The 14,264-nt window shown below is 43.9% G+C and overlaps 1 protein-coding gene across 2 annotated transcripts in view; it reads left to right on the forward strand.

Moving 5' to 3' along the window:
• The window catches only part of LOC135906571 (medium-chain acyl-CoA ligase ACSF2, mitochondrial-like), a 467,079-nt gene that overhangs the window by 230,908 nt on the left and 221,907 nt on the right, over nt 1-14,264 (forward strand). For both annotated transcript variants that reach the window (XM_065438015.1, XM_065438016.1), the window contains exon 6: nt 1,317-1,425. In XM_065438015.1, the coding sequence (XP_065294087.1) occupies nt 1,317-1,425 (109 nt within the window). The remainder of the gene's footprint in view (nt 1-1,316; nt 1,426-14,264) is intronic.

The following is a 14,264-nucleotide window of genomic DNA, read 5'->3' on the forward strand; positions in this document are numbered from 1 at the left end:
AGCTGATATTGTTTTTCACTCACTCACTCACTCGTGGTAGTAGCCCGAGCTCGGCCGGAATAACGCTGTTCCTTAGAAGTGACTTCCATACAAGGCTATTTGTAGCGCCAATATAGGTATCGCGCACATTTCTGCCTTCCTTGCCAGTTATCGCCACTACATTGACACGTTTAGAGCCATGGTGCTTTTATCCACCGATAAATGATCAAAAAAAGAAAGAGAAAGAAAGAAAGACAGACAGAAAGAGAGAGAGAGAGAATTCGGGAAAAATGCACAAAAATATAAGAATATAAAGATTGCAGGTGATGATCACAAAGCTTGAGCGTTAGGCCAGTCGGGTGCTATTGTATCGATGTTTCTGAGCAAATTAAACAGGGACAAGAAAATAGACACACACAGCCCTCAGCTAACAAATAAGACTGCTCTGTTGTATTTAGCGCACGTGTAAGCGCGCTTTGCACCAGGAATGTATAAAATGGCAAGAGAAGGGAAGGCACAAAAAAATGAAATCTTCAGAAAGGCATCCTGTCACACGGATGACTTATTCCACGATAGAAAATAGCACTCCTTTTTGACTGCGGCAGCAAAGCCACACTTACGCATCTATACCTGTGCCAAGGAAAATAGTTTTCATTGTCAGCCTAATCTAGTATGAGTTTGGTCTGTTTTCAGTGTCTTACTTGCTGGGAACCATCGATGGATGTCACGCTTAGTCACGTTACAGTAGCACCCTTTTTATACAGGGGTGTCGCTAAAAGCAATTCATTCAGAACCGGACAAGGAAGTTTTACTGACTACGTTGGCTAATTCAGTTGGCGTATCAGTAGGCGATGGCGCATTTTACTTCACGATTGCAGTGTGCGGCATGGCATAATAAGAGCTGATAATACTGAACAAAAATAGTGATACTTATCAAGAGAATATGACATTTGTATTCGCACGTTGTGTACGCGGCAGAATAAATACCTTCTTCTTAAAATAAGCCTTAATGGGCAGTCAGCTATTTTTATAATAATCTGAACTAACCTTCGTGATGGCGTAACATTCAATGATCTGCCAACGGGCTGCTGAATTCTTTGAAGCCTTGGCTGCGTGCGCTTTTCGCACACATGTTCACTGTAATGGCAAGAAACATATGAACTTATAAGATTGATGGCAAGCTGTCGTACACCTCATCGTAAAGCACGTTTACTCTTGGCTGCAGTAATTATAAAGGTAAAGTAACCGACCTTGACGTGCGCAGAATACGGAAGTAATACTTCACTGCTGTGCATGGCTTGTTTAGTTAACATATCAATTTTTTATTACCTGTCCAGGGGCGTGATATGCTTCTCAGAGCTGCTTTCCTTGGGCCAGGGCCGAACATGGCGGCTGAGAAGCGTTAGCCCAGACCTACACTCGGTGGCCTGTATGCTCCACTCTTCGGTGAGTAATGATCGGTTGGCGTAAGACTGCATCTTCATCATCAGGAGCAGCAGCATCACCATCATTTATGTAAGTGCACTTCTACTGCAGGGCAAAGGCCATTCCCTGCGATCGCCAATGGCTGTCCCCCTCCGCTAGCTGATTAAAACATGTTCCTGCGAATTTCCCCATTTCATCACCTTGCCTAGATTTTGGCCGTCCTAGGTTGCGCAACCCACCCTTTGGTACCAAGACTTCAGCTCTTTTATTACGATGTGATGGCGGCCAATGAGCCGTGCTGTCATTTCATACGTTCACTTCGGCAGAAGGGCGAAGGTGGCCCTGGAGCGGCCAGCGTTGTCAGCTTCTAGTACGACACTGCGCGTGTCGAGCTTGCGCCTTAAGCACGCACCGCCAACCTTATTCTCCTCTTCCTTCGCACCAAGGCGCCAGAGCGCCGGCCATATTGTCACGTGGTAGTGACAGTTAAGAAAGCAGCAAAACTGTGATGAACGAAACCAGCGTTTTATTGGGCTAACTTGTGCCCTCAAAAACAGGCAACACTCGAAGAACGACGGTAGCGGCGAACACGCTCGGCGATCGTCGAAAATCTGATCAGCGGGTCAAGCGCGTCGGCTTTTACACAGCAGTGGTCGAATGTTCCCGACTAATCGTTGGGACCCACGCGCCTTCCACAAAGTTCTGCACCATTCGCATCACGCGATGAAATCAGATAACACAAGGTTCGGCCACAACAGACAGAGGATAGAAGCGTCGATAACTTTACAGAAACTTCGGATACATGCCGGCGCGTCCCGCACTCTGCGATAACATTTGTTAGGCGGTGAAACGTGGTCGCCTGATAAAGATAAGTACAAGTGTCAATACCCCCCTCCTAAAAAGCATCAACCCGATGCTCCAAAGTTGCTCCAAGTACGGGCGGTGACTGCATGCGTCGTTTGAGTTCTTGAAATGCGTCGGCGTGCGGCGTTTCCTAGTAGAACTCGACGTCACATTTAGTCAGCTGTGTTAGCTGTGTAGCTGTGACTATCGTCATCTAAACACGATCACCAAGAAAGATGTATATCCCCTTCCCCGCATTGACGATGCTCTGGATTGTCTCCACGGTGCCACTTATTGTTCATCTATAGACCTTCGGTCTGGATATTGGCAAATTGCCGTGGATGAAATGGACCGTGAAAAGACCGCATTCGTCACACCAGACGGCCTATATCAGTTCCGAGTAATGCCACTTGGCTTGTGCAATGCCCCGGCGACCTTTGAACGGATGATGGACATGCTCTTGCGTGGTTTGAAATGGTCCATCTGTTTGTGCTACTTGCATGACGTTATCGTATTCTCTTCAACTTTTGCGACTCATCTTGAAAGACTTTCATCTGTTCTTTCTGTTTTTCGCACCGCTGGCTTGCAGCTCAACTCATCCAAGTGCCACTTCGGTCACCGCCAAATAACCATGCTCGGGCACCTCGTCGATTCGTCAGGCATTCGCCCCGACCCCGCTAAAGTTCACGCTGTGCAGAATTTCCCCGTACCAACTTGTGCCAAAGATGTTCGCAGCTTTATGGGCCTTTGCTCTTACTTCCGCAGGTTTGGGGAAAATTTCGCCCATGTTGCCCGGCCCCTGACTGACCTCCTGAAGAAGGACGTTCCTTTCTGTTGGGGCTCTGAACAAGCGTCTGCTTTCTCGCAGCTCATCACGCTGCTTACCACACCTCCTGTTCTCGCCCATTTTGACCCCTCCGCTCCGACAGAAATCCGCACTGACGCCAGTGGCTACGGCATCGGCGCAGTTTTAGCTCAACGCCAATGTGGGCACGACCGCGTTATCGCCTACGCCAGTCGCCTCCTCTCTCCCGCCGAGCGCAATTACTCGATTACTGAGCGCGAGTGCCTCGCCCTCATTTGGGCGGTGGGCAAGTTCCGACCCTACATATTTGGTCGACCATTTACAGTTACAACCGACCACCACGCCCTTTGTTGGCTTTCCTCCCTCAAGGATCCCACCGGCCGCCTCGGCCGCTGGGCCCTACGGCTGCAGGAATACACATACACTGTGGTCTACAAGTCGGGTCGTCTACATCAGGACGCCGACTGCCTGTCTCGTCATCCCGTCGATGTAACGGACGGTTTAGTGGATGTCGCACCGATCTGCGTTCTTTCGTTCTCAGCCTTGCAAGGCATTGGCGCTGAACAACGACGCGACGAGTCGTTACGCCCCATTATCGAACGCCTGCTCTCTGCTCCGTCTGACCCATCCCTTCACATGTTCGTACTACAAAATGGCATCCTGTATCGCCGCAACATTCACGCCGACGGGCCCGAGCTCCTAACCGTCATTCCGTTTCATCTGCAAAAGATTGTACTGCAGCAACTGCACGACGTTCCCACCACTGTACACCTAGGCGTCACGCGGACCTATGACCGAATTCGGCGACGGTTTTTCTGGCCGCGTCTCAACCGCTCCGTCCGGCGCTATGTTGCCGCGTGTGAGTCGTGTCAACGCCGAAAAAGACCAGGGGCGCGATCTTGTACGCGTTCCAAAATAGAACGGAGGCGGTTCGTTCTTTACGTCACGAAATAGGCGGTATGTTCCGTTCCGTTCGTCCGATAGCAGACGACACGGAATGATTGAAAGCAGATATCACGTCACAATTTACGTCATGGCATTCGGCACGGTTCAAATTGACGAATCGTATTTAGCTCGGTGGAACGAACCGCCTCCGTTCTATTTTGGAACGCGTACAAGATCGCACCCCAGCTGTGCCTCCTGCCGGACTGCTGCAGCCTTTGGATATACCGGCCGACCTTTTTTTTCGCGTTGGCCTTGATCTCCTCGGACCATTCCCTATATACAAGGACGGAAATAGGTGGATTGCCGTCGCTACGGACTATACAACTCGCTATGCCATTACTAAAGCCCTACCGACCAGCTGCGCTACAGACGTCACTGATTTTTTGCTTCACGACATTATCTTGCACCACGGTGCACCTCGTCAACTTCTCACCGATCGTGGCAGATACTTTCTTGCCAAAGCCATAGACGACCTACTTCGATCATGTGCTACTAAACATAAACTTACTACCGCTTACCATCCTCAAACTAACGGTCTTACCGAACGCCTGAACCGCACATTAACGGATATGCTAGCAATGTATGTTTCATCCGATCATCGAGACTGGGACATTGCTCTACCATTCGTCACGTTCGCCTACAATTCCTCGCGCCACGACACAGCTGGCTATTCACCCTTCTATCTCCTCTTCGGCCGTGAGCCGACTTTGCCTTTCGAGACTCTCCTTTCGACCACACTCGACTCGCCGACAGACACTCGGGATCTAATAGCCACGGTGACCCAAGCACGCCATATTTATTTATTTATTCAAAATACCCCCAAAGGCCCTCATTACGAGGGTATTACATGGGGGGGGGGTTCAATCACAAGCACTGGTTGTAGTTTGTACATACTAAAAACAAGAGAGGTTAACAGAAGTAATAATACAGTGAAACATAGTTAACATACAAGATAATTAGGTCACAATTATTACAGAGAAAACATTAGTACATATTAGGAGAACATAAGGCAACTGCACTAAAAACACCAACAAATATCGAAAAACACTGTAAAAGTCCCCAAAAAGAATAATAATACGATTAGTCGACAAGTCGTGAGCGAATTAAATGTTGAAACTTAGTCAAGTCTGGTTCCGTGGCAATGACTGATGGTAAGGCGTTCCATTCAGTTATTGTGCGTGGTAAGAACGAAGATGCATAATGGGATGACTGGCAGTTAATGCGTTTGACTTTGTATGGATGGTCACGGCGTGGAAAAATAACTGTTGGTGACTGAAAGAAATCATCGTGAAGTGATGGATGGTGATAAAGCTTATGGAAAAGTGTTAGGCGAGAAATTTTACGGCGAAGTGCTAAGTTGTCCAAGTCAGCTTTATTCTTTAACGCGGTGACGCTGGTGTAACGTGAATAATCTGAAAATATAAATCGCGCAGCACGGTTCTGCAAGGCTTCGATGTTACTTATGATATACGTTTGTTCGGGATCCCAGATGGCAGACGCGTATTCTAGTTTAGGACGGATTAATGTTGTGTATGCTAGTTTTTTAACATGCATTGGGGCTTCTTTTAAGTTATGTTTAATAAGTCCGAGAGTACGATTTGAAGAGGCAAGGGTAAGGTTAATATGATTATTCCATGATAAGTTTGATTGAAGATTGATGCCAAGGTACTTGTAAGTAGTTGCGAGTTCCACAGGGTTGTTATCAAGGGAGTAGGTGGTTAGAATTCGTGGCCTATTGGTGAAAGACATGAGTTTAGTTTTGGAAATATTTAATGGCATTAACCAATTAGAACACCATGCACTTATTGCGTCCAGGTCAGTTTGTAGTAAGTGGCTATCGGTGTTACTTGTTACACATCGGTAAACTACACAATCGTCTGCAAATAGTCTGATTTTAGATGAAACGCAACTGGGTAAATCATTAATATAAATTAGAAAGAGTAAAGGACCAAGTACGCTGCCTTGTGGAACTCCAGACGTAACATCAGCATAACATGAGTTAGAATTGTTAACTGATGTAAACTGAATTCTAGATGAGAGAAAATCGGTGATCCATGCAATTATAGTAGGGTGAATGTTAAGCTGTGAAAGTTTAAGTACCAACCTATGGTGTGGAACACGGTCAAATGCCTTAGAAAAATCTAAAAATATTGCGTCAACTTGGAACCCGGCGTCTATTAGTGCGTGTATGTCGTTAATAAATCCGGCAAGTTGTGTGTCACATGAGTAGCCCTTGCGAAAACCGTGCTGATGCTTAAAAATAATGTTATGGTCTTCAAGGAAGTTGATTACTTGACTGTGTATGATATGTTCGAGTAATTTACAAATAGTGCTGGTTAAGGAGATGGGACGATAATTAAGGGGAGAAGCGCGATCACCTGATTTGAAAATGGGTATTATTTTAGCAATGCGCCAGTCATTAGGAATACCACCAGTTGATAGTGACTGGGAAAATAGAGCTGTTAACAGAGGACAAATACTATGCGATGTATTCTTTAAAATTTTATTGTTGAAACCTAGATGGTCGGCACTAGATGACATTTTAAGATTGGTTAGTAGAGATAAAACACCAGCCTCACTGATGTCTACCTCATGCATTGTGATTCCCACTAATGTCTTTAAAGTTGGCAATGAGTTAATGTTTTCATGAGTGAAAATTGTTACAAACGTATCATTAAGAAGTTGAGCGCAATCTGAATCGCTGATGGGTACACCAAAAGAATCAGTAAGAATGATGTCAGTGCGAATTGCAGGGTTCACCACACGCCAAAAGTGACGAGTATTAGTTTTTAGCATGGATGGTAAATCATGAGAAAAAAAGTTTTTGCGAGTGGATTTTAGTAATGCCTTATAAGCCTTTTCACATGCTTTGTGTTTATCATGAGCACTCGCTACACCAGTCAGCTTAGCCTGCCTGTAAAGTCTTTTCTTTTTGTTATTAAGCCGCCGAAGCTTGTTAGTAAACCATGGAGAACTGCTTTTGTAGGAAATGGATAACACAGGAATGTAGGTGTCAATGAGTGAACTGAGGGTGGCCTTAAACAGGACCCAGTTCTGTTCAATGGAACGGGAATGAAAATCATGCAGAAATTGACCTGAAAATGTGGTTAATTCATTGTTAATTGCGTCGAAATTGGCTTTACCGTAACACCTTATTTTCTTTTTGGTAATTATTCTTTTGCTCACGCAAAAGTTAATGCATCCAGTTATGACATCATGGTCAGCGATGCCTGCTTCATGAGTTATGTCAGATAATATATCCGGATTATTAGTTAAGATTAAGTCTAGTATATTGGCAGAAGTTTCAGTGGATCGTGTTGGTTGACTAATAAGTTGGGTTAATGAAAAGTCAAGACAAGTGCTGAGAAAGGTATGCGCGGCCGCATCCGTGGCCGATACGGAGAGCGTCGACCAATCTATATTAGGAAAATTGAAATCGCCAAATATGATAATCACCGACCTCGGAAAATGCGCGCACACCTCGCTCAACACTCGATGATACTCTTCGGAAAACGCGCCAGACATGTCGGGTGGGCGATAAAAAACGCCAATTATCACACCAAATGCAGCACCCTTCAGGGAAATCCAAATACATTCCAGAAAAGAATCGGTAATGATGGGTGCGGCGATGAATTCTTCCTTTATCGCGATGAGCACACCGCCCCCTCTACGCTGTTGCCTATCACATCGAAAAAACTTGAAAGTGGATTCACTCGTAAAGATGTTGTTATCGTGTATGCTGTTGTTAAGCCAGGTCTCGGTAAGTAACACTAAAGAAGCCTGGAATGAATCGATGAGCGATGAGAGTGCAATACCATTAGCGATAACACTTCTAGCGTTGGTGTATAAAAAGAGAAATTTGTTATCAGTGCTAGAGTGCAATTTTACGGGTGATCCAGTAGATGAATCTGAGCTTAATGAAACAAAGGAGGAGGAACATCATTGATCCCTGCGCCGAGAAACAAGAACAGCCTGGCCTTCATTGGTGTTCCACTCGTAAACTTCGTTGTTTAAGTGCAGTTTGTTGAAAACCAGACGCACTCGGTCTCCGTCTTTCTTCATAGTTCTCGAGAACTGGAGAAGTTTCCGTCGCTTTTCGCGAACTGCTTCCGAGTAATCTCGCGAGATGCTGAAGTTAGTGTTCTTCAACTTATGGCCGCGGCTCAGAACCAATTCAACTTCTTTTTCATTGAAAAATTTGGCTATGATAGGCCGCTTCTTCTCAGACGAAAAGCGGCCCACACGATGTGCTCTCGAAATCGACGTCACGGTAAGCCCAAGTTTTTGGGTACAGAAATTACTTACGAGTCGTTCTGACTCTTCCCAAGTTTCAGACCTCGCCGAATCTGTTAATCCATAAAAGAGAACGTTAGACCGCCTAGAGCGATTTTCGAGGTCGTCAATTTTTTCCTGTACGCCTACGAGACCGTTGTCACTGCTCGTGATGGACTGCGCACATGGGGCCGCTGCAACTTTCTGCTCTAGATCAAGGACACGCTTTGTCAGTTTTTCTAAATCATTCTTTAACTCAACGTGCATAACCATGGCAGAAGCCCGCATTCGTATAACCTAAAGCTGTGGAGAATGCATTTAGTATCAGCTGTGAAGGTTTCTAATTTTAATTGCTCACAGTAAAAACCTCCATGCAGTTTTGCAAAACGCAAACCCCCTATCTTTTTGTTGTTCAAAGGCAATGACACGTAGGGCCATAACATGTACATGATGAGTTTCGTACCCAAACAATCAAAGTGAATAACCATGGCAGAAGCCCATGCCCGCATTCGTCTTTCTGCTTCACAGACACGCCAGAAGTGCCGTTACGACCAGCGTCATCATGACGTGAACTACGAACCAGGTTCTCTTGTGCTAGTATGGTATCCAACTCGGCATGTTGGTCTTTCCGAGAAATTCCTCTCGCGATACTATGGCCTTTACCGCATCCTTCGCCAAGTGACCCCTGTCACATGTGAAGTATCTCCGCTGAATGCTACGGTGCCTTCACCTCTCTCCGACATCATCCACTTCAGCCGTCTCAAACCTTACCTTTCTCATAACGATGAGCCGCACCAATCAGGTGCTTTTTCCGACGGGGGTAATGTCACAGTCGGTAATGTGGAAAGAAGCCGACGCTGACGGTGGTCTTAGCGACGACGAAGAAGTGTTTAGCAGTATCGCTGCTCTACGCTTGTTGGCTCAGCCATTAAAAGCCACTTGTAAATAGACGAACGCTTCTTCCTTCCCGTAACAATATGTTAACGAAATATTAAAAAAAATAGGGACATTAAAATTAAACTGGGTATGACCATAATACAGTAAAGAACAGCCTGTGGAAAAAAGTGGGATGGACAATAGGATAACCAGGTGCAAGATTGCAAAACGTCGAGCGCTGTTTATATTCATGCTGCTGTTGACGGCTTCAAGTTTCTGTCTATCTGTGGAACCTTTGTCTTACTTTAAGAAGGAAATGGGTCATTTAATAAACAAGTCAGTTCATATGCAGTTCAAAGCTTCAGTATTATTATAATGAAAGAAAATATCATGGTCAGTTCTCCTGGGTGTGCTTTCATTCACCAGTTATTTCCACCGGTGTAAGCTCAAAATTTAATGGTCTAAATGGACCTTAGCTCCTCGCAAACCATTAGCTGGTCTCTTTTTGTTCCCTACGGGTGCTGTAAATTGCTTTTACAGTCGTAGCAACAATGATCTGTGGCACAGACAAAAATAAATGCTCATGAAGTTTATGCAAGAGTATACCCTAGAAATTACACCCCATTTCACATTCCAATGTGGTAGAAGAGGAAGACAAAAAAACTACTTTCTCGTCGAGGATGCATACCCCAGAACAGAAGAAACAAGTGTACCCTAACCATTGCTGCTGCCGATGCCTGTGCACTAGCAGTTACATATAATATGGCAGTTACAATTGTTTTTCCACAAGCACTGCAAGCTGCTGCCAGTTTACCAGTACAGAGCTGTAATAAATTTAGGGCAAGTTAAAGCTCTCTAATGGATTCATCTCATATGACACAATTGGAATGCAATATTCTGCAAACAAGTGAAGAGCGAAGTGCCATCCCATACAATGAAACACCTTTGAAGAATCTGAATCACCACCTGCACTCTTAGGCAGTTACACCCTTTGGAGTGCCCCTTCTGCAGCACAACAATAATCATTATCTGCCTTGATGTGTTTCCTTTCTTTAAAACGCCACGCCCGCTACTTTCCTTTCGGGAATGCTATCATGCTGATAACGCGCATGCCGTTCGTTACTGGAAAGTACAGGGCTCGCAGCGTTAAAGAAAGGAAACGCAACAAGGCAGATGACGATTATCGTTGTGTGGCAGAAGAGGCACTCCAAAGGGTGTAACTTTGCCTAAGAGTGTGGGCAGTGATGAGGTAAAAGAGTGTGTTCTGTGTAAAGTAGTGCACCTGTATAACCTAAAGCTGTGGAGAATGCATTTAGTATCAGCTGTGAAGGTTTCTAATTTTAATTGCTCACAGTAAAAACCTCCATGCAGTTTTGCAAAACGCAAACCCCCTATCTTTTTGTTGTTCAAAGGCAATGACACGTAGGGCCATAACATGTACATGATGAGTTTCGTACCCAAACAATCAAAGTGAATAGCACCACCTTAAGTGTTATGTGCCTTCTGTCTCACATTTTCTGTCAAAAATTGTTAGTGTCAAATGCTGCGATCGGCAGAAAAACGGATTTCCGGAGCAATATAAAGTATTAAGTACGTGATGTCAGTTCTTTCACTGCTGTTTAAGCATTATTGGGTCTTAAAGTAAAAGAACGAGGAATACATACACGCATGTTTTACGTCACAATCCTCATGAGGCATTTAGTAGTCTGGATTATAAAGGATTCCAGGTTTACAGCGCAGGACTGATTTTGTTCCACTGAAAGAATGGCATCATGCCAATGATTCTGCATTCGGTGCTGTGTTGCGGTGTTGACATGTTTTAGATTGACTGTTTTCTAAATTTAGGCAAATTCGTATTCGCAAATAACCTTGTATGACACCAAGAACTAGCTTAGCAGGAGTATTTCTAACATTTGCAAGATAGGCTCTTGAATGCATATCTAAGCCTGGGTTGCACGCCGCCGCCTAATCTCATCAGCAAGTTTCTGGAACTCATCTACGAGGTTTCCTATGATGAATGAAAAGTTGCTTGAACGAGAGAAATAGGGAATTTAAACAGGTGAATTATGCAGCATAAGAATGATGTCAGCACGAAGCAAGCATCAAGAAGCACTGTCACTCAATGTGCATAGACTATCAAATGCAAGAATTATTTGGGATGATTTAAAATTCTGGCATTGGAACGAAATGTCTTTTAATCTATATATAAACTGATTATTCACTCTACTGCCACTACCTTTACCATAAACATTCATAATCATTATCCTATCTATGCCACATCATCGTAGCTAATATTCAAGCCTTCATACGCTGCTTTTTTTACTGCTAATTCTCTGTGGGAAAGAGGTGTCCGTATGAAGACCATATCGTATGCTTATTACCCGTTTTTTGATAAGTGATAAGAGAAAAACTTCACACCAAAAATGCATTGAGCTTGAGCATGTTCTTCGTTTGAAGCTGTTAATTCTTTTTTCCCTTTGCGATCATTGACCCACCTGGTTAGCTAAGTAGAGAGAAAAGCTGCAAGAGAAAGGTAGGGGTGCCAAATTAGAATTCTGCCTCAGGGGACCGTTTCACGGTCACTGGCGGAACTGCCTGTGGCCTCGGCATCTTCTTTGAGGGCCATGGCCATGTCTAAGAAACCTTGTCTCCACAGGCTGCATAAAGAAGGATAATTTTCTGAGCCAAGTCTTTTTCTTAAAAGAACCCATTTAAGGTGTATTCATGGCTTTGCACCACAAAACTGACACATGACTGGCCACTCAAGACACTTTATGTGTATACGCAGGCTTATTCCTTGGAAAAACGCTTTTATGTAGCACACAATGAGTAACAGTAACAAAAAAGTGTATAAGGAGGCTTTCATATTGCTCTAGAACTATTCATTGACACATTGCATTTCATTATTTGAGATATTTATTAACTAATTAAGAATTATGTAACCAGGCAGAATGCAAAATATAATCAGAGTATCTCCCAGCGACGGCAAACAACATTGCCTTCATTTTGTCTAGTTACATCGCATTTACATATTTTTAAATTTGGTGCACGATAGTTAAGACACCCTGTAGATCAAAAAACAATATTACAATTTTCATAATCAACTCTTGCGTGTTATTGGTGGCTATGGCTGCTTCAAGTTATTCTTTCAGTATGGTACAAGCAGTTTTGATGTGAAATTGTTTTGCATCGAGGGCGTGTAAAATAGAAAATCAAGCAAAAGGTCAAGTTGTGTTCACTATTCAGATGTTTAACTAAGAAGCTGCAGGAAAAGGAAACAGGACACAACACCTAATAAACAATGCAAAATTTGAAAACTTCACCTGAACAAGAAACCAGTTTTTGAAAACACAGAAGAAAGCCAGCAGCTTACGTCGAATACACCCTTGCTATGTACTCCAAGTGAAGTTGTTACCGCAATGCTTGGGCACCATATGAACGTAACAATCAACAACTTTGAGCAGAATATTAACACCACTAAATGAACTGGCCTTTGAAGATTCTTGATCTGAAATCCTCAACGACTTGTTCTGGCGTTTAATCTGTCGAGCTCAATCTGTATTCTCAAAAGCTGGCTCTCAGCCATAATTTCTCTTAACGCAACATCAGCTTAAATCTCAAGATAGGGTTTACCTGTAAATAAAGTGGATAATGCATGGCAAACATCATGAACACTCTTACACGTTAACCAGAGGGTTCACGCATGCAGCCATGAAATTGTGATGCAGACACGATATATTGAAGCTGGTTTTGTGAAGTGTTTCAGGCTTCCAAGGCTTCTTCTCCAGTTGTGAAAGCTGTCTCCACTAGCTAAATAAGAGGTGAGAATAAAAAAAGGACTTCAACGTGCTCACAATACGTTGGCCATTTTCAAGTAAACAACAGCCTTTTTGGGCGCCCAGGTTGCCTGGTGCAAATCTACTATGCCACAGTACTTGCGTTACCCAGTACCAGCCACTTTAAATTCCAATGTGTTCAGAGCCCTTTCCCTCTGTTTTTTTTTGCTTTGGAAACAGTTTACCATGTGTTCAGTAGGTGTCGAGAATGGGGACAGAAAACACTGTGCACCACTGATTTTCAATGTTTTGCTGAATGCAGTACACCGCGCCGAATGCAGGTGAAACCAATGGAAATGCGGTGTCATGCAGGCGCTTGTCCTGGAAGCAGGGCATATGGTGGACTAACTAGTGCGTGCGATCAGATAATATTGCTGCCAAACAGCTTTTCTTTGTGGTGTTTCACATTTTAGGAGGTCTCTACATGTCTGGTAAACGATTTTATGGCAATCTGAACCCGTATACGATAGTGTTCTCTTACATCAAGTTTTTTTCTCATTTACCAGTGTTTCCATTGCACGCCACTTATGTTGGCGATACTGTAGACGCTGCAATGGAAATATTCTGGACACCTCGAAACACTGCTTGGGTAGTTTATGGCACATAAGGCAGGCATGATAGGGGAAGAAACGCCACACCCGTGCAATGGAAGTGCTGCCGCAAAGTTGTGAAGCACCAACTTCCGGGACAAGGTTGGCTTCGTCGAGGGTGCTCGATGTGCTGTCCATCTCCTGTAGTAGAGATTAGTGGTGTGGACCCTTTTATACTGGCTGTCTTTTCTGGTCGGAACCTTGGCAACAGCTTCCACCATACTTTTTTGAACCTGCAACATGTGCAGAGACAGTCACATCACTGTGCGTTGATTGTATGGCTTTATTGTTTTACACATTCTATCAAATCAATAAAAAATACAGTTCGCACATTTTTACTACTGTATCTAGACAGTCTAGTTGCTAGGCACACGAAACATTACCATCCCTCTGACAGAATGCAACAATAGAAGCGTACACTGTAAAGCTACACTAAAATTTAAATTGATGTGACACCGTATGAGCATACACTATGCTTATTGCATGCTCTTGCCCTGTGTCAAGTAAAAGTTAATTGTCAATCATTTATGGTGTATTTCTACTTATTCTTGGTCATCAAACTGTACAATCAATGTTCCAAGTTTACACATTGTTGGCTTTTCATTGCCTATGTGATCCGTTTCCTACTTACACAAGCAGTAATCCCACTGTAATAAGGAAAAAGAAAAATAAGGAAATAATGGCCAATAGCAT

The sequence above is a fragment of the Dermacentor albipictus genome, chromosome 5 (assembly GCF_038994185.2).
Source record: "Dermacentor albipictus isolate Rhodes 1998 colony chromosome 5, USDA_Dalb.pri_finalv2, whole genome shotgun sequence".
Lineage (NCBI taxonomy): Eukaryota > Metazoa > Arthropoda > Arachnida > Ixodida > Ixodidae > Dermacentor > Dermacentor albipictus.